Consider the following 20,688-nt stretch of genomic DNA (forward strand, 5'->3'; position numbering starts at 1 on the left):
CAAACCCTACATCGTAGCAGGCCTTAAATATGAAGTGTGTTTAATGTAAGCACATCTGTAGCAGTGAATACATCTTAGATTGAACAGACAGCAGATTAGGATAGATTTTGATTGAGCTTCAGGTTTCCAGAAACAGATGATCACAACACGTGGAGATTGGGATAGTATGGAAAGATCATTGCAATGGAGACAACGCTCAAGTTCAAAGAAAATTTCTGCATACTTTGCAGAGAGAGGCACTATTATATGGACGACATGGTGGTGCAATGGTTAGTGCCGCCCCACACAGCAAGAAGGTTCTGGGTTTGAATCTTTTGGCCAACTGGGACCTCTTTTTGCAGAGTTTGTATGTTCTTATGTTTTTAAAAACATGGCCTTTTACTTTTAGGTGTTATGTATTAATGTAATTTAATATTTTCTTGTAACTACAAAGTACAGCTGAGGCTGATGGAGAGCTTTTTTTGTTTTACTTAATGATAGCACTAGTTGAAAGTTCAGCTGATGATCAAAGTTTAGGAAGACTATGTGCATGGTCATCCATCCGGAAGTTATTGAAACCGTCTGTCTGACCCACAAATGTCAACCTGCTTGTGTTGCTTTAAAAAAAAAAAAAAAGCAGCAGGTGATTCATTGCCAGGGGACCACAGTCGTTTGAATCAGCTTTCATGCCAATCCATCCAGCTTGGTGTTGAGCTATTTTAGCGGACTGTCACACTTGCCATCACTACAGCCATGAGTCTAAAAACACATGTTCACTGCTGCCCAATACAAGAAAGCGATACAGTTACAAGGCAACTCTGATTTTATTTAAACACGAAATACACCACCTGTGCACAAGATCAGAGTTATCTATCATGTAACAATTGACATAAATACAAAATAAATAATAAATAAAAAAATGAACATTTGTATTAAGACGTAATGTAAATAAAACAAAGAGATGCGTGGTGTGACACAGAGACTAACTAAAAAAAACAAACCATAAGAATGTGATTCTTTGCCCTGAGAGGAATAACAATTCCTAATTTAAAAGAAAGTCTCACTGATCACAAGAAGTAAACAAAACAAATTTAAGGATTCAGAATCACCGGCAGGATGCTGAGTGCTTCTAAGAAGTCGCTCTTTATCATTGAAGAGCCTTAGATATTTCAGTCTTTCAGGAAATGCAGGGCCGAGCATTCTCACATTATCCCACATTTGACCCTCATTTATATCATTTTATTTACTGCATTGCATAACTTGCTTATGTTCGACATTATAAACACTTTTATATAAAGATAAATTACTTTTCTCTTATTAAGTACATGAATGGTCTCATTTTGAGTCCTCTCTGAGGGTCCCTTTCAGTCATACCACACTGCTGTAGTGTAGCTCAGTTCCAGCCCCTCCACTTCAGTCCTTGTCTTCCGTGAGTGAAATGGCATGGTCGGTCAGTGCACTTTGATTTGAAGGAATGCTTAGATCACACGGCGAACACGCTGAGGGAGCTCGTCTCGTCTTTCAGGCCCAGGATGCTGTATGCTATCCGTTTCATGTGACCAGGCAGCCTCACTCCGATGTTCCTGATGTCTCTGAAAATGACACATAAGTATCTCGTGAACACAGGATTGAAACGACAAAAAACAAAAAACAAAAAAAAAAAACAGCAGAGCGGTGGTGTATGTGAACACATTTTCAGGGTGTTTTAACTCCTTTAAAAGGCAAAGACAGTTTATATAAGTGGCTTAAGGGTAATATAAAAGTTGTACCTACACAAAAAAATATGTACAAATGAACCAAACCATTATTGTTTATTATTTCAAATGGGCTTAAAATGGTTTGTTTAAAGCGATGTTGTCATTAAATGGTTACTTGGGTTTATCTGACAGGGCTATGGGGCATATTTCAGAAAAAAAATGCCTGTGAGCCACTCATGCAGAAGTAACAGCAGCAGAGAATGAGTGGAATGACATGAGTGGCAGAGGGGGAGCAGAGTGCTCATGCATTCGCACGCTGGTTAACAAATGTTCAGGCTGACAGTCGGACACTTTCTCTGTGTCACTGAAAAAATGTGCAACGGTGCCGGATAAGTTAGTACAGCATGACGGAGGCTGCACCTGTGCCATGTGTGCACTTACTCATGTCTCAAAGCGAGCACCTGCTCCATGGTCGTTATCCCAGCGCGAGCGAAGCTTTCCTTGTACTGGCTCATTTTGATGGATTCCAGCCACTCGGGTACCGACCTGAACATGGTACCGTCGCCGCCGCTGGTGCTGGGCAGCCGGATGGAGACGCTGTGAGGAACAAAATGTAGTTGGATTACTCATCATTAACAGTGTGTTTATGCAAGCTGAGTACATGTGATGATGTTTGAACAGGAAACAACCTGTTTTATTGTTTTAAAGTCCACTTACAAGCTGTGAGTTGTGTAACTTTACAATCCACTACAGTCTCTTTATTCTCTCTAAATATGGCCTGTGATGCTTTCTATATTAAACATAGGCCACAGTTTCAAATAGCGTCCAACCAATCCCTCTGTGCTGAAAGTTCAGGCTCGGTTTCACAGAGTATTTTCCATTGACCTTTGTACCAATTTCACTGATAGCAAATATCCTTAATGTGGTCAGCTCAGGCACACTGCTTTGGCTGTGAGCTGTTGTTTAAGCACCATTTATGAGGAGCAGCCAATCAGAAGAAAAGCTGGCATGTTTAGGACAATAAGTGAACTGAGGATCTGCACTAAGGCCCGGTATAACATAAAATTGGATTATTTTGCACTGTGAGCAATTAAAAGCTACTAAAAACTATGAAGTTGGAAGTTAGCATAATCACTTTCTTTTAACACTGTCCCCAAATGGTTTGAATTTTTGGAGATGTAAAAACAAGATCAGTAGTTTTATGAAGAACTACGGTACTTATCAGAAGAAAATAACTGGATAACAACCAGCAGAGACTCATTGTTTCTTGCCAAGGAATAATTCCACTCATGCATACACACAAACGCACCTATCTGTATTTGTACAGATCAAATAAACAAGATGTAAAGCAACATGTTACACTTCCCCCTGTTTTTGTTTAAAGATAAAAAAAAAAAAAAAGATGGAAGGCACATTCCTCCCTGTTATTTATTGTGTTCATACCGTGGGTCAAAGTCTGCGATGGTCTTTAAGGATTCTGGGCTTTTGAGAAGTTTGTCCAGAAAGTTGACGATGTCTAAGAAGCGAGGTCGCTTTAAGCGTTCGTGCAGCCAACACTGGAGCATGAGCTGGTAGATAGCGGATGGGCAATCCATTGGAGCAGGAAGCCTGAAGTTCTCGTTGATAGCCTTCATGACCTGGGAAGGAGTGAAGGCAGTGGTTAGATTAATCATAGACCACTGCCTGCCATTGCTACAATAAACTGCTGTGCTCATATGTTGACATTAACAGTATTTAACAGATTTGAAGAGGACGGTTGGAGACTACACTGGATGTCTGGCAACTTTCTATCACCGCATAGCTCACGCAGACTCTCACTGCTAATATACATTAAAGTTTGACCCTCACAGGCCAAAACAATCCCTCATCTCCACGAAAAGTGGCAAATGAAACATACCTCGTGGTTGCTCATGTCCCAGTAGGGCCGTTCTCCAAATGCCATGACTTCCCACATGACAATACCAAAGCTCCACACGTCGCTGGCCGAGGTGAACTTCCTGTATGCGATGGCCTCTGGCGCAGTCCAGCGGATGGGGATTTTACCTCCCTGACAGAAAAAAACATTAACAAATCATATTTAATGGGTGAAAAGAGTGGAAACAGGACATGCTGACAGTCTGGATACTTAAGAGTGGAAATACAGCTAACAATAAGGCATTTCTTACTAGACCAAAAAAATCCAGTTTAACTCTCTTTTGCTACGTTTGCATTGTGAAATGTAGCTGTTAGACTTACTCTGGTTGTGTAGGTGCCCTCAGCATCATCTTCCAGCACACGTGACAATCCAAAGTCAGACACCTTACACTCCAGGTTGCTGTTGACTAGAACGTTTCTTGCTGCCAGGTCACGGTGGACATAGTTCATGTCAGAGAGGTATTTCATGCCAGCGGCTATTCCACGCAGCATTCCCACAAGTTGGTACGGAGGAATCTCTCCATCACGGCCCTAAAATGAACAAAAAATAATTGCGATATTATTGTTTTTTCTTTGTCATTCTTGTTTTTACTGGGGAAATGTAGAGGAATGAAACAAAACATGGAAAGAACTGGGTGATATAACATAAAAGCATAGATAAAAAAAATGTTGTAGTTTCATTTGTCTGTTATCCTTTGTACTGTGTATACTGTTTGTACATGAAAGTGAGTCAGGCTTGAGACAAATTAATTTTTTATTTTTATATATATATATATATATATATATATAAAAAAGATTACAAAGTGATGATTAAATAATGAAGCTATTTTTCCACTAGCATGCACCTACCTTCAGATATGTGTCGAGAGCTCCGTTCTCCATGTATTCAGTCACTATCATGGCATGTTTAACTGAGAATATAAACACAAATATGTTTAATGGAGGAAATGAGTACAAGAAGTTAACAGATATGTCGGCTTTTGAGAACATTGACTCACATTTGGTGATAACTCCCTCCAGGTGGATGATATTCGGGTGTGAGAATTGACCCATGATGGTGGCCTCACTCAAGAAGTCCTGCCTCTGTTTCTCCGAGTAGCCTGGCTTGAGGGTCTTGATTGCTACAGGCACCTCGCCTCTCCCGGGAATCTTCATTACACCCCGAAACACTTCCCCAAACTCTCCTGATTGGCAGTCAAACAGCAGGTGGAAATGTTAGAAAGTCCGATCTGAGAGTTCATAAAAGTGAAGGAATGAAGGAGATTTGAAAACACCTACTCACCTACACCGATGACTTTTTGTTTGCCAATCACACTGGGGTCAATTTCAGTGACAAACTTGTGGATGGCAATATTAGGGTCCTCATAGGTATGTGGATCAATGTACGTCTTGAGAGGTTTATGTTGATCTGGTGAGAAGATCATAATCAAAAAATAAGCCTACAGTTTCAATAGTCAACCTACTTTCTGACTCTTACTGCAGCTGAGCTTTGCAAACCTGTTGAAAAGTAGGGATCCTCGGGTCCTCCTCGCCTGCGAGCGTTCAGTCGCCTGAGAGGAAAACAAGATTAATCACCAGAGGACTAGGTAGAATACAGAGTGGCTTTTTAAACAATTGCAGGTCAGCTTGAGCTGACAAAGACAAAGGGTGTATTCAATAGCAGCACCAGCTATTACTCATAACCTCTCCCTGAGCTGTCATGCCAGAGTATCCTTCATTTACTTGAACTTGTGGCACATAATCACACAGTTTGCATGGCTGTAGATAATATTTATCTGAATGACACACATTGACCGTGGATATGAAGTGTACAGTTACCAACCGTTTACGCAGCAGCAGGCCAGCCACCACAACAAGCAGAATAACCGCTACTCCGAATACAGCTACCATCACCATGGTGGGCTTGTTCCCAAACTGAGGCTCAGCTGTATAAATGACAGAAATACAGACCTGTATCAACTCAAGTAATTAAAATATACACATGTATAGAGAGATGTTTGAGAAACTGTTTTGGCTACTGTAGATTTTAAGGCTGCTGGTACCTAATGGAAAAGTATTAAACTCATGGTCGGCACTGTAGCTGCCAGGGTTGCCTTCGGGGCCCAGAGCATGGACCCTGAATGTGTAAGTAGTGGCTGGGATGAGACCATCAATCTGCACAAAGCTTTTGTCCAAAATTAGGACTTTGTAGGTGGTCACATCACCCTCGGTACTGTCGTCCTACAAATTAAAAAAAAAAAAGAAAGAAAGAAAAAGAAAGGAAAAGGAAAATGGATTAGAATTTGAAATGAAAAAACAGCCTCGATTTTGAAAAAAGGAGGGGAAAAAAACAAACAAAAGAGCCCAAAGCTCTCCATCGTACTTTTCTGCGGTACATAAGCTCATAGCGATGATTGATGTGGGCTGGAGGTCGGCGAGTAGGAGTCCAGGACAGAAACAGACTGGTGGGGCTGCGATCATCCAGATGGATCTCCGTCACCTTGGGGGGATCTAACGGTTGGCGAGACAGAAAGCAAAATAATGGTTAGTGACTAATCATAGTCTTTGGAAAGGACATGTGGAGATGAAAGCCTCTGGGATTCAGTGGGTCAGACTGAAGTCCTCTCCTCTGGATTGAGTCTGTCTTTTGCAAAACCCTTTAATTTATAGCTCTGATATTACATGAAAATAGCTCCAAAGTTTGTCACTCTTTTAACCCTACTCTTCGGTTTAGGAACCTGGATACCCCTTCTCTCAGAAGATATATGAAAGATGACTTTCTGGGAATACGTCATTAATATTACAGAATATGTCACATTGCAGTGTTTACCATACAACAGTGGTTGCCACACATACAGCCCCAAAACAATAATCATATAAAGCCAATGTTCGAAAAAGAAAAGCTCACCTGTGTAGTCCAGAGCAGTGGTGATGGTTGCAGTGGGCCTCTCGGCACTGAACTGCGACACGCCACTTTGAGCCTCTACAGTGAACGTGTAGTTGAGATGAGAGTCCAGGTCACTAACAACAACTGTGGGGTCCTGCAGGTCCGTAGGTCCTGGCTCAAAGCGGATCTTCTCGCCGCAGGGGATGCAAGAGGCCTCGTCACAGAGTTTGCACACCACACTGTACATAAGGTCACTGCGACCCCCAGTCACCAGTGGTGGGCTCCAGAACAGCTGCAACTTGCCCTCCCCTGGCAGAGTCATGGAGGTAAGGTCACGAGGGGCACTAGGTGGAGCTAGGGAAATAAATAAATGACACAGAACAGTCAGAAAAATACTTCAAAATACTTTCCATGTGATAAAAGTAATTAAAAAAAAAAAATCTGAGTCAGGGTCTTACCGGAGCAGGCTGATGTAGGAGGGTCTGAAGGAGCCCGGAAGAAACCTTCTTCACACAGACATTCACTGGCTCCGGAAGCAGAGGGCTTGGTGTTATCAGGACAAACCTGACAGAAGTTGTTCGATACAGAGGGCTTGAAGTATCCTGGTTTGCATGCTGTGTGTGAGAGAGAGGGGGAGAAGGTGTGTGTTGGTTTAAACATGACATATGAATCAGACAAACACAGGAAGGAATGAATGATCAAAATGCAAACAATAAGGCTCTCTCTGTGTTACCAGCCATTTCCACCCGACAGGAAGCATTTGTTGTGAGTAACCCATAATAACAGAGTCTTTGTACCCAGAGGAATGAATAGGGATTTCCCTGACGATCTGCCTTCACTCGCCTGTTTTGCCTTGAGGCCTAATCTCAGGTCGCACTGCCAGTGTCAACCGGATGACAGCATTAAATCCATCAGGTGATCTGATCTTCCCTTCCCCTGTGAACCCCTGGCTCATATTCTCTGGCAGTTAACATTTACGGTCTTGCCAAAGGAAATGGCACATTGGACACTGGTGCAATGCTGTAGCGGGCATTTCGCCACATAGATAAACAGCCTTCCAGGGCATGAGAGGTTAACGAACATGCAGACAGGACAAAAATCAGAGCGCAGGGTTAGAACTGCAACTCCGTCTAAGGCTGATGTTTCCTCCCTTTCTTCCTTCCTTCCGCTAACCCCCGACATCAGTCACAAATTACAGCGACCCATTCTGAATCAGGAAAGAGGAAGAGCTGGACAGGAATATTTTTTGCTCTTTCATGGATACAGATGCACATATTTTCTAACTGAGGTAAGCCCTCAGAGCACTGTTAGAAAAATAGATTTTATCTTATGAAAGAGCTCCTGTCTCTGGTTTGATTCTGCAGTCTCCCTGTGGTGCAGTCTTTCATCTGGCTCCTGTGCTGGTGGTCAAAGAAAAGAAAAAAAAAAACAAAAAAAAAAAAACTGAGTGAACCCTGGATTGAAGACGCCAAAGCAGAAGGACCTTTGCACCCCAACTACTGTTGCATTGGAGGCGAAGGTGCAGATTGAGATTGAGTAGGAGGGATAGAGATGAATGGATAGAAGACGGGGGATGGGGTAAAGGTCTGGAGCACCAACAGAAGTTCTCTCTGGGGAGTCACTTGGCGGCAGTGGGGGTGTAGCTGAGGGGCTTTTTTCCCCCCCTCCGCATAAGAAAAGGAGGCCAGCCCATTTTATCTTGAGCTGGAGCAGCAGGACCTTTGTCACGTACCAAAGAAACCCCAGCCCCATTCATCTATTGTCTCTGAAATTGGACAGAGTGGTGCTATAAATATGTTGTATTCCTCATTATATAGCTCACAAATAGCAGCATGTGTGCCGTGCAAGAATACAAACATCATTAATGCAAACTTTCAGATTTTCATGTCAGTACTTCAGCATTTCAGTTTTGGCTTAAAAACGTGTTTTGCTCATGTTTAAAAAGGCTAGTTTAAGAAAAAATAAAACTTTTGCCCAACTTTTGTCCTCACTTGTTGATGGAAAAATGTGCTTCCAATTGTTCTAGGTTCTCTTTGACTGCCATGCATGTGAAAAGGACTTATGTTCCGCACTGATGCATCTGTTAATTGAATCCGTTTTTCACTCTTTGTACCGGCCCATTGTTCTAATGAGTGGGAACATGGATTAGGGAGCTCGTTGCGTGTGTTAACAACCGGATGAAAGAGCAAAAAGAAGAGCATGTCATTGGCTAACAGCTGTCCTGTTGCTCTACTAATCCTTTTGACCAAATTACACTCCACACCTAACTAAGCGGCCACGAAGCTAACATCCCTCACACACCAACTGTCGGCGCACTCCCCACCCTCTGACTCAAAACACGGGCAACCTGCTTATTTGTGTCAGTCAGCATTCCTCCTCATCTCACTTTACTTCCTTTTCCCTTCGAGGCCACAATTTCTCTAGTTATTGCAAAAAACTGGAATAAGGCTTTGTTTGTTTTTTCATATTAGAAGAAGCTACAGCATTGTTTATTTATACAAGAAACGTGAACAATTGTTGCAGTCATAAAGATTTCCTGCCTTCTTGTGCCAACGTTTCAGGTGCTTGGCTCAGGCTGCAACATTCCTGCAACTCCCTAACCCATAAATAAGATTCATGCTTTGAAGAGCTTCCAATCAGTTATTTGTTTCATTAATATAGTGTGGAAAAAATGGTGGTAAATGTTTCACAGCTATTAAATGTCATTGTTTGTATGACCAGAAGTTAAAAATCCAAAGATCTTTCACTCAAAAAATTATTTTTTGATGGATGGCCATCTTAATGACCGTTTAATTCTGTCACCTGGTATGACTAATATGTGCTCTTCTTGGAAAAGACTCAAAATGAAACCAATCTCTGCCAGGCAAGGTGGCTCAGACCATCAAGAGTCATAAACCGCAGCTTGACTCAGGCTAAACTATAACAGGCGTGTCAACCTCTTCCCTGTAATCTGTGGTTCCTGTCGCCTTAGCAACTTGCTCAAAACAAATTCCTGTGAGGAGAAGACATACCATTAAGGTAGTCATTCTGACACATTCACATTCACCCGGCCCTTCCTGTAGTCAGTCACTTCTGTAGGTGACGCCAGGATAAAAGAATTCCTTTCAGAAATCCCCACAGCCTATCGTGCCCTTCCTCCTTCCTTTTCTCTCTGCAGCTTCTCTCCTCCCACGTTTCCTCCAGACAGTCCAGTGCACCACACCCCAGAATGCCAACGCACAGGCCAACTTCTGCATGACCAGCATGAGCACAAACACTATGAACCCCACAGCTGTGTGTTTTTGTACTGACTTTACGCACACGCCGTCTTTCTCCAAGTACATACCACAAACTTTTTGCACACTTTACCTGAGCTTGGTTGAATCAGCAAAACCTCCTTAGGTTAAAAATTATGTAGGGTTTTTTTTTAACACTTAAATGATTAAAAGCTATGTATATCCACTGAAAGGAAATATAATTTTGATGAAAGCCATTTTTTTGTTCTGTTTTTTTAAATTGGAAAAAAAAAAATTTTGCTAACAAAAATCTGTTATGTTTTAAGTTTCCACTCTTAATTGCATTTAAAAGCTTCCAGTGTAGTAAAACAACCAAAGTCCACAGCTTCTTTTACTGTACATTATCACCTAAAGTCACTGAGCTATCCATAAACTAATGTCTCACCCAAGCCTCATTCCTGAGACCTGAGTGGAAGGCTGGGGAAATAATGTGCCATTAGCAAATAAAGACAATAAAGATGAGGTATCAGTGGGAAAGTGACGAAATGTGATATGGAGAAATGTTTGATTGCCTTAAAAGCTTAACAAAACAGGTTTGGATATCCGTTTCTTCCGTTTTTTCCCATGCCCAGCCCTGCCTGCTGTACCTTACCTACAGTATGATATGGAGCCTTTTTTTGCACAAGACTTCGAAGCAAACAAAGACAATTCACATTCTCGTGCACTCATTATTTCCACCATGACAAGTAAGTGGTTGAAGGCGTTTCATTTGCTTTAACTCACAGAATAACACAAACACGTCTCAGACAAGAGTGTTGCATATTTCTGGCAGTGCTTACCTTGGCAGGAGTCTCCTGTGGCTTCGTAGCCTGCGAGACATTGGCATTGAACCATGGGAACCACCCATTTACCCTCAGCTGTGCAGTAGATGCGCGGGGTGGCCTGGCTGACGGCATTCTCTACGCAGGCTCCCTCAACCTGCCTGAGAGCATCTGCCACCGTCTCTGGGAAAACTGCCAAGCTCTGCACGGTGGATGGGCATGTCTTGTAGTAGACTCGGACAGAGAGCAGCGCCACACAAGCGCCCACATCCTGAAAACCCAGGTAGAAGCCTTTCTTTGACAGCGGCCCCACAGTCTTCGTCTCTGTGTTCACCTTTAGCACCCGGCCCTGAGTGACCTCGTCGGGAGCAATGGTGGCCACTTTGCGGAACTGTCCTTTACGGAAGTTCGTTCCCACGTCAGCATCAGCCTCTGAGATGAATAGGTTGAAGGTTTCTTTGCAGCCAACAGACGCACCACCAAAAGTGTTGCAGTCTCGCACGACAAAACTGAGCTCCACAGAGACACGGCTTGTGCCCGGGCGCCGCTGAATAAACGTCGTGCGCAGCCAGTTATCCTGTTCTGTAGTCTCTATGCTACAAACACTGTAAGTGTAAAAAAGTGTGCCATTCACCACTGTCTGGACAATTTCCCACTGCAGAACAGAAGAAGATAAAGAGACAGCAAAAGGGATCAGTGTAAGGGGGGTAAAGTCGCACACAATGATGAAAGGAGAAAAGGCATCTTTTCAGGAAATAAGTAGAAGCTTTGTTCTTTCCAAAAAAAACCCACTTTCATTGATGAGACACCTCTTCTTTCATGCTTACTAAGAAGCTTGTAAAAGTGCAGAAGTGAACTGGAGCTTTTTTTTTTTCCACGCTTAAGGATTATTGGCCTGGACATGTGCTGCGCTCACGACGTGTGTGGTTTTCCACTAACGCACAAGCCTGCATGTGTGTGAGACATAAATCCAGCAAACACTACTGTAGAACACCAACTAACATTTACAGCAGCTAAATGAGCTTTATGAGCAGAGTCCTGCTTAAGGCATGGCAGCAAAATTGGCAGCTATTAAGAGTTTTTTAAGAGAGAGAAGCAGAGGGATTAAAAGCCTAGATTAACCATTAAAATTCAACACCTCATATGTTAGCAGTTGGGAATGGGTTTCAGGAACTAAATCAATTCTCCCACTTAGACAACTTTGGGAGCAGTTGGGGGAAAAAAAAGAGGTGGCAAATGTTTGGAGAAAGGTAATTTGTGCCAGTACATTAGAAGAACACTGCTTTAGGTACCTTCACTGAATCTCTTAAATTTTCAGTCAAATTTTTAGGTATTTAGTTCTTATTATTGAGGACGTCTGGCTGGTTAAAAAACAAAACTGCTGAAGACAAGAAGCCATCCCTGGTACAAATTAAAAATAAACTTTTTAAGCGTGAGAAAGTTTCACGGCAACCGTAAGCTTTAATAGACAACGGGAAATCCTATCCAAAACAGCAACAATCTTCAGATCTTTGAGAAGAAACGTAGCCCACACAGTGGAACCGGCCATGTCCTGTTGCTTTTTTAAGACAAAAAGCCACTGAACTATAGATAGGCAGGAAGGATGGTTCTGCACATATGGACCACATTTTTTGTGTTTTCTTTTAGTCATCTCTTCATATTGTACACATTATCTTGTTTCTGTCATCTCTAAATCCAGAAAGGAATCATGAGAGGGAGGGGAAAAAAATCATCCTAAAATTTGGTTTTATGGTTTGGGCTTGGAGTGAAAAACAATCTGCAGCTATTGTGTAAAACTGTCTTTGGTACAGTAAATTTAAATGTAGGTTGAGCCTTGACATTTTAACTGCATTCATAAGTTCTTTATGAAAGGGTAGCGTTAACACAAGACTAAGCTGAGATGTGCCAAACCTCATCTAGCTGCCACTCATTCCACCTCTCCCAGAGAGCTTTTTTAGAGGACTGAATGAGCAGAGAGAGTGAGAGAAGGAGAGGCCTTCTGTTATTCAAATTCTTGAAGAGAAATTTGTGTGCTTGTTGTTCTGCAAAGCAAAAGGCAGCTTAGATCCATGAACCTGCAGTCTTAAAAATGCCTGCTGAGGTATAAATACTCACTCCGTTCTCATATGGCGATGTCAACCATCCCAACTCTGATCCCGAAGCTCTCATATCCAGCAATACTTCTGCAGGAAGAAACAAGAATAAATTGTTACAACAGGGACATAATCAAGTGATATTAAGATAGACACAACAAAAAAGTGCAGCTAACTAATTTTACCAATTTAATTCCCAGCTGGAAAAGACAACTGTGTGTCTTTATATTAGTTATTGGCTTTGTGCTTTTATTTTTGCATGTACAGTAACATTGTCTGCATTGATCTCTGGGTGCCAGCAGCTTTATGGGGGGCGCATGCCATGCTTTCTGACGTTTTAATCCAGCATATCGGCTTAATTCAAGACTTCATTGACCGTGTCCTCCAGGTTCAGGATTCAGGGCTAATAATGCCTGTGAAAGGCGTGGGCAGTTAAATTGCCATGACGAGAGAAATACATGTATCTCCTGCACAAGTGAATTAAAAAGTTCAACAGGTGCCCCTTAGGCCCAAGGTTTAGCAGTATCACTAATAAAAATCTTTTTTTTTAATTAAAATAAAATAAATAAAATAAGACTTAGGCCTATAACAGAAAAGTAATAATAGATTTGAAAAATCTATATATTTGTTTCCAGAACCGTATAGCGAACGGACATCAAAAATACATCGCTCTTGATTTTAAACAGCTGGCTGACAAAGAAAATTACAGTGAAACTATTTTATTTATTTATTTTTAATGAAGAATAAAACATTGATAAGGACAAAAATGAAAGACAAAACTCAAAGAGTTCAAATTCCAGCCGAATGATTCACGGGATGCGGTAAAGCCGAGCTAAACTTTAATCTCTTATAAAAGTAGTTTAAAAGAAAAAGTAACTTACGTTCTTTCGACTGGAGGCTGAGAAATACTCGGTTAATAAATAAAAACAAGAATAAGTTGAGTCCACGCAGCTCCATAGCTCCATAAAACTTTTAAAAGTCCTGCTCGTGTATCCTACAGTCAGTCGCTCGCTCGCTCCTCCGTCCACCCTTCGGCCGACACTTCTCAGAATTCCTCACTCCACCGGCTGAGCACGAGCTCTCCAGTCCTCGAGCCCATTGAGAAACAGGTGGCGTCATCGCCCCGCCCCCCTTGTCCTTTGGAATGTGGAAGTCTTCCATATTTGGCGTTTGGGGCTAGGCGTCTGAAGCACCTGTTTCATTGAGAACGAGAGGTTCTTCTTCAACTATTACTCCTTCTTCTTCTTCTTTAAGTATTGGTTTAATCAGTATAATTTTTATAGCTTATATCTCTCAGTTTCTGTCAGCGTTAAAGCCGGGTAAATGCACACTTCTTTTTAATTATTGTTGATCATATATGTGTTAAGTATAAACATAAATATTAATATGCAAACACACATACTAACAATACCAATTATCCTACAACTCAGCGTCTATTCCTATTGTTACACTTTTGCACCGATAATCCTGGCAGCCTCTTGATGTTTATGCTTCAATAGCCTACCTAATGCCTATTATTTATTTTTAAATGATGTTTCAATGACTATAATATTGACTGTACATTGGATTTTATAGGGTTTATTTTTCATAATGAATAACTGTTCAAATTAAAAATGATACTGAAGTAAAATACTGTGCAAAACAGTAGTGCAAATGGCATTTTAGTATATTTCACCAATGTCAACAAATGGGTCTACACAAATTTAAGACATATTAAATTTACATCTGATCTTTAAATCCCATCTCAAAAATATTGTGTTGGAATTATATCTGTAAAAGTGTCTTTTAAAGTCTTTACTACAGGGAGAACTAATCCATCTTATCTCTTCCTAATTATACTATAGTTGCCATGCTTTAAGCAAATTTGAACAAAGAATACATATAAAATTAGCTTTAGTTTGTTTTGTTTTGGGGGGTTCAAAATTTGCATTGAACTCTTTTTATTTCTTTCCATCTGTTGCTAATGTAGCTTTAGAGTTTTGCACATGATATAGGAATTCAGTTAAAGATTAACCATCAACCTATGTAGATAAACAGCTAATAGTTTTTTCTCTCTTTTCTTTCTTGCTGTGTTTGATGTTAAATCTTGTCTAAAAAAAGATGTATAGCCAATGTTTGATTATGTTCTGGAATTTTTTTTTACATTGATTTCAAATGTTTCCATAAAATGTCAATAATACACTACAAATGTTTTTGGCCTTTTTAAAAGTGAGTTTAAGTTGACCATCGTCCAAGTAATTGCCTGAGTCCTTCTCCACATCCCATCCAGGGCTTGTCTTTCCCACGACTTGTAAAGGAGGGGTCAAGTAGGGGGGTGGTCTGGTATGAATATATGACTACTAATGAGACAGTCCTCATAAAGAACCTTATAATTTGGATATGAATATGCGACCACAAAGAAGATCTAACAATAACATCACCTAGCAACTCTTATCTGGAGGAATTTCAGAGTCAAGTCTTCTCTGTGAAGCAGCATGTACTTGGAGAGAAGAGCCCCTCAGGCTTAGAGCCATACACAGCCAACGGTCCTCACAAAGACCCCTGTAAAAAAAAATTTAACTGAAGAGTCAGACAATGTCTTGTCCAGCGCTACCCTACACGGCCATTAATCATACAACAGACAAAATGAAAGATACCACTGAAAGAAATAGATTAACAAGTTAAGTGCGGGTTGAGTTACGACTCTATGACCCTCCTTCAATTGCTTATAAATCAAAGTGTATTTTGGGCTGATAAGAGTAATTCTTTTAGGCTATTTTTACAGCTTACAACAATTAACAGTGAACTTTTTTCACTGTTTTTTCACTTCAAAAAAGTATTCTAAATGTCCCTCCATTTGGTTTCTCTCCATCTGCAATTTGTTAATGACTCCCCATACACTTTCTTCATGTCAGTCACTCAACACAAGAGACTTTAGTTTTGCAACTCTCTTTAAGAAAAAAAACATTTGGTCTGGTTTTCAGTCTCAAAGAGCCAACATCATGCTTAAGATCCACAAGATCTCTCATTTTCAAATCCTCCAACACTCTCTGTTGAGGGTGAACGGCCACTTGAAGCCAACTTCAATCTCAAAAACCTAAGCAGACCTTTTCCTCCTCTCTTTATTGATTTTGATACACACTGAGGTACGCTTAGGTGTTATTTTCAAGTGTGTTAACGCTTAGACTGTGAGAAGTGGCCTCTTGTCAACCAGTTCTCAAAGGTGTCAGAGGTTAATACCCTCTCTAATACAAAAGTATGCAAATGCTTTCATTACAATACAGGCTTCTTTTTAGCCACCGAACAGAGCATGTAACCTTCTGGAGAGTGGACTGCCGCCTCAGATCGCTCAAACACCCTCCCATCACAGGTCCCAGGCTTCTGAGGGTGATGACAACACAAAAGTACTTCACACTGGGGGCTGGGCCTGCATTTTGTGGGTCAGTGAACAACAGTCGTGGCAGCAACACCATGTCATTCAAACCTGGCTCCCCCATACCCTCGCTTTCCTTACACTTTTTGTCGTATCAGCAAACAGAGAAGTGGAACACCACTGAAAGCACTGGGTGTTTTTGTGTAGCACTAACATGAAATGCACCTACTGTTTTCCACCACACTCTCAGTGAGAGCCCCCAAAACCCTTGTTACGAAATGATGAGTTCACACGTTTGTGCATGCATTTTTATGTCTATCACCTAACAGTGAAGGAAGCCCTCTAATCATTTACTTAAATAAAGTAGCAGGACTCTATGCAATTCTATGAAAAACCAAGCACATCCTTACTGCTTCCATAGGAATTAAGACTAGTAGCAAAGTGCTGCTGATAAATTGCACTTGATTAACTCAAGTCAAGGCAGTTTTCTGGAGCACTGAGGTGTGTGTTAATACACTGCCACAATCTTTCAAAAAGTGGACATCCCAGCAAACTCACTGCCTCTTCTCTGCAAAGTTTGCAAAGTTGCATCTGAACTAACTGCAAGACTTCTGGCTATAATGCACAATGCCAAGTAGGAGAAAACCCAACAAAGCATATCAGTGCAAATACCTCAAACCAGCCGTCAAACACGGCAGTGAACGGATAAGGATTTGGGCTTGTTTTACAGTCACAGGCCCTGGGCACATTGTAGTTGACCGTGAACTCCTCTGTATAGAAAAGTATTCTAGAGTCAAATATGAAGCCATTTGTCTGTCAGCTAAAGCTTGGCCAAAAGTGGATCATGCAACATGACAATAATCCCAACCATAGCAGCAAATCTACAGCTAAATGTCTGAAAAAGAAAAGAATCAGGGTGCTGTGATGGCCCTGTGAAGGTCCGGACATCAACCTTCAGAGAGCTGGGCATAAATAAACGCTCACAAACTGAAACAAGAGAGACTGATAAAATCAAAGTGAAAGTGATTGCTTCAGTATGTGGTCCTACAAGCTAATCTTGGGTGAGTCCTGTGAAAAATCACTTTTTCTTTTAAATAAGTGTAAATACTAATGACCAACAATATGAACTTACATAATAAAGACCATTGTCAGTTTTACATGATTAAATTACTGTTTTGTTTACTTTATTTGCGAGCTGCATTTGTTCCACTGGGTAGTTTAATTTAAAACCACTCTTCATTATTATTTCCTGTGTGTTTGTTGTATTTTTTGGTCTTAATTCATTTTATGACAGAACAGTAAAGCAGACAGGAAGAGAGGGGCAGAGAACACTGGAAATGACATGCAGGAAATGGCCTGGGCCGGAACTGAACCCAGACCCCTGCTGTAGCCTTTCGGCATATGGGTCGCCCTCTGGACTGATCTGTACTAGCATCCAAGTATTTAAATCTCAACTTGAAATGTAACTAATTACTACTGCTGTAAAGTAAATACTGTACAAAATACCAAATAATTTAAGTGCAGTGAAGTAGAAATACAAAGTAACATAAAATGGAAATATTAAGGTAAATACATTTACAAAATTTGTATTCATTTGCTGCATTATTATAGTCAAAATAACTGGCTTTAAATGGAACCAGTAGTTTACTTAAACATGTGGGTTACAGTTTCAGTGAAACGGCTGCTTTTTTTAAGAGGTTGTTGAGATGACTAAATCTGAATCACAGGAAAATCACTTCAGTTTCAGTTACCACTTTATGAGAGACATGTTTGAGATAATCGTGCTGCTTTCAAAAGGGTTTCTGTGAGCCTAAAATCCTTTAACTTATCTGATGGAAGAAAAATTGCACCATGCGTGTGTTGTGTTTCACAGCTTGAAAAGAATATAAAACAAAAATCATGTACGGACAAATACAGGAGTTATCTCAGCTCCGCACAAGAGCACAAAGTATGTATGTCTTCACACAAGCAAGGGGCAGGATGTCACCGAAAACTAAATAAAAACCACAAAACCTCATAATCTCACATTAGGTTTTTTTGGGGGGTTGTGTTTTTTAAAACACCCATTTATCTGTCTTACAAACAGTGAATAGATGCTATGGAAATGTCTTTATTCTTCACTGTCTGTTATCTGAAAAGGTTGTGCATCCCCCCATGTCCTCAGTGATTTCCTTTTTAAAGCTCCACATGCCACCACTGGAAATACTGCCTCTCTGAACTGGAATTTGGGGCGGGTGTCTGGTGTCTCTGTGCACTATGTTATGTGCAACATAGCACTTGGAAACAAAAGGAAAGAACACGCTCAGACAAGTTTTGCAATATGAAGAAAAGAAATGTGAGAATGTGGTTAAAACACAGAAGCATTACTCATACATACATAGGTTATGTCTCCTTGTGACTTAGCCCCAATCAATCAGCACTGCCTGCTTCAAAGAGCAGCTGCAGAAAAATCAACACAGAATACGGGCATTTTTTTTTTTTTGCAAGAACAGAAAGTAATACAGTTTGACACATTTTGTCTCACCTTTGAAATATAAAACCGTCTGTAATTAAATTTACCTTTAAAGCTAAACATCAAATAACAAGTCTGAACCAACTTTAAAATTACTCGCCGGAACAACCAGTCATTTAAAAAATATGAGCCTTTGTTCATTGCTCAGTATTAAGTTTCCTTATTAGCATGCAACAGGTTGTGTATTCGGATTTCTCCCAGACTGCGGCTGCTTTAATCCTACATGCCTGAGAGTGAGTTGGGGGATGAGAGCATGACTGAGAGTGAAATCTCCTTCAGTAAAGACCCGTGTTAAATGTAATGGGTGTTGGCAAGGGGGCCTAATAAAGATGACGGCACGCATTCATATGCATCAGTTTGTGTGCTCAGCTTGACAAAGTCTGCCCCGCAGGCTTAACAAAGGGGAGGAAGGAAGCCAGGGGTTGTGGGGAATGTCTGGGGGATGTGGGGTGGCAACACACACACACACACAGACGGTGGCCCTCCAGCTTGCTCTCAAGTCGAGGTTATAGCTGTGACAGCTGGCCTAGCACACTCTGCATGGGCTCTTTTTCTTTTGCAACACACTCCCCTCCCCTCCGCACACACACAGTCTGTGACACACACAAACACAGGATGCTCCATCCTGTTGACTGTTTACACTTCACAGTAGCCAGCCAACTTGGGAGGTTTGATCACCGGCATTACAGCTGTTTGTAAGGTAGTAGTGAGGTTATTTGGTTTGTGTGTGCCTCCTGTCGTAATCATAATTGTAGGTTTAGGTGGTTCTTTTATTTATTTATTTATTCTTTTTCTGTAAGCCCTGTTATGTTATTAACTACTAGCTTAATAACACGTTAAAATCTTCTAAAAGCTGAGGTTGAAAATTTCATTTTCATTTCATTTCATTTTCATTTATTTATTTATTTCACACTTGGTACAACAGATCAAACAACAAAATTATTCCATAACCTTGGGAAAAGTAGTTTAGGAAGATTTTGTGCTGAAACGCTCCAAAACTCCTACTGAACATCTACTGAAGGATGCTGTGGTGAGATTGTTTAACAAGTACTTTGCCTAGAAGTGTCCAAATCCATGCAATACAAACACTTCCAGCTAAGTTAGAAAGTAAGATTTTAAATCTGATTCTGAGAGGTTGAGAAGTTAACTAGCTGTTAACTCACACACACATGACCCCGCTGAATCAAAGCTGCTGAAACAACCACATCTGTTCAGCCAAAATACAAGGGAGGACCAGAAAGGACTACTGGCAGTGTGGTCCACAACAATCAGATCATTATTCAGCCAAAAGGACACCTGCTTTGTCCGAGGTAGGCGTGATGACATGAGACAGCTGAATAATGCAGTGAATGCCATCCAGTTAAAATCTCTTAATTAAGTAATTCTATTTTTCTATAGTTGCAGATGAAAGGCAGATTATTTAACCACGTTATTTTTAAGTCTGAGACGAAGTATTTTGAGTTTTCAGAGGGTGAAGGGGAGGACACGAGTAGAACAGCTGTATCGCTCAGACACCAACAGGGGTCGCCCTTGTTACAGCAAAACGCTGCAGAGTGCATCTGCCACCAAGTCATGAGCAACAGACAGGGACTCAGAACAGCTGATAAAAGTCATATAACACGGTGAGATATTCATCCTCATGCGCTGGGCTCTTGACCCTGAACTGTGGATTCTTTATGAAATCAATATAAGTGCAATAAAGGGCAAACGGGACTGTTTCATTTTATATTTGGCAATATACAATAATTTCAGTAAAAATTTTTACTTCATATATCAAGGACAGGTCATTCTTACCATCAAAGTGAATTACAATCTATAGTGTGAGTTTCTGGCTAGTTAAAATATGGAGGCCATAAAACCACCCTGTCCCACATTTGAGAACTCACTAATAATAATAATTAAAAAAAAGTTCATGTTGCAAAAGATAATTAGTGCCAATTTCTGAACGGCATTTAGTTAAATTTTACAATAATGCAAAAAAAAAAATTGTAGACTACTTTTTAACGTGAAAGTATTGAAAAATGGGGGGAAAGCAGTTTTCATTCAACTTTCATGCTGGATTGAAACAATATAACATGTTGTTTTGTGGGCGTTAATGTTTAATAGTTTATTTAAGACCGCCTCAGATTTTAAAGTGTGTTATTCTTAAAGAAAAAACTCTAAAACATATATGAAAGTATTTGGTTAAAATTAAAACATGACATTTTCAGGTAAATCAAAGAACCGTTTAATTCCTACT

The 20,688-nt window shown here is 40.7% G+C and overlaps 1 protein-coding gene across 2 annotated transcripts; it reads right to left on the reverse strand.

Moving 5' to 3' along the window:
* Window positions 1-790: 790 nt before the first annotated feature.
* epha2a (eph receptor A2 a) lies at window positions 791-13,705 on the reverse strand. Of its 2 annotated transcripts, XM_082534593.1 has the most exons (17): window positions 13,467-13,705; window positions 12,608-12,675; window positions 10,511-11,147; window positions 6,915-7,070; window positions 6,478-6,810; window positions 5,953-6,080; window positions 5,633-5,810; window positions 5,413-5,515; window positions 5,088-5,140; window positions 4,873-4,998; window positions 4,589-4,774; window positions 4,440-4,501; window positions 3,912-4,121; window positions 3,574-3,723; window positions 3,120-3,313; window positions 2,118-2,273; window positions 791-1,571 (listed from the first exon to the last, which is right to left on the reverse strand). In XM_082534593.1, the coding sequence occupies exons 1-17, from the start codon at window positions 13,540-13,542 to the stop codon at window positions 1,463-1,465; spliced, it is 2,925 nt and encodes a 974-aa protein (XP_082390719.1). In that variant the 5' UTR covers window positions 13,543-13,705; the 3' UTR covers window positions 791-1,462. The 2 variants fall into 2 exon arrangements, with proteins under 2 accessions (XP_082390719.1, XP_082390718.1); XM_082534592.1 differs by having other exon boundaries at window positions 4,440-4,774.
* Between the last annotated feature and the right edge of the window lie 6,983 nt (window positions 13,706-20,688).

This window comes from Aulonocara stuartgranti, assembly GCF_965226115.1.
Source record: "Aulonocara stuartgranti genome assembly, chromosome: 5".
Classification (NCBI taxonomy): Eukaryota; Metazoa; Chordata; class Actinopteri; order Cichliformes; family Cichlidae; genus Aulonocara; species Aulonocara stuartgranti.

Bases quoted from the DNA above. Each gene is read 5' to 3' on its own strand.
- epha2a (XM_082534592.1), bottom strand. From the start codon at position 13,542: ATGGAGCTGCGTGGACTCAACTTATTCTTGTTTTTATTTATTAACCGA. The intron at 12,676-13,466 runs GTAAGTTACTTT...TTCTTCCTGCAG, and splicing joins CAGCCTCCAGTCGAAAGAAC to AAGTATTGCTGGATATGAGA. The intron at 3,314-3,573 runs GTATGTTTCATT...ACTCCTTCCCAG, and splicing joins GGGACATGAGCAACCACGAG to GTCATGAAGGCTATCAACGA.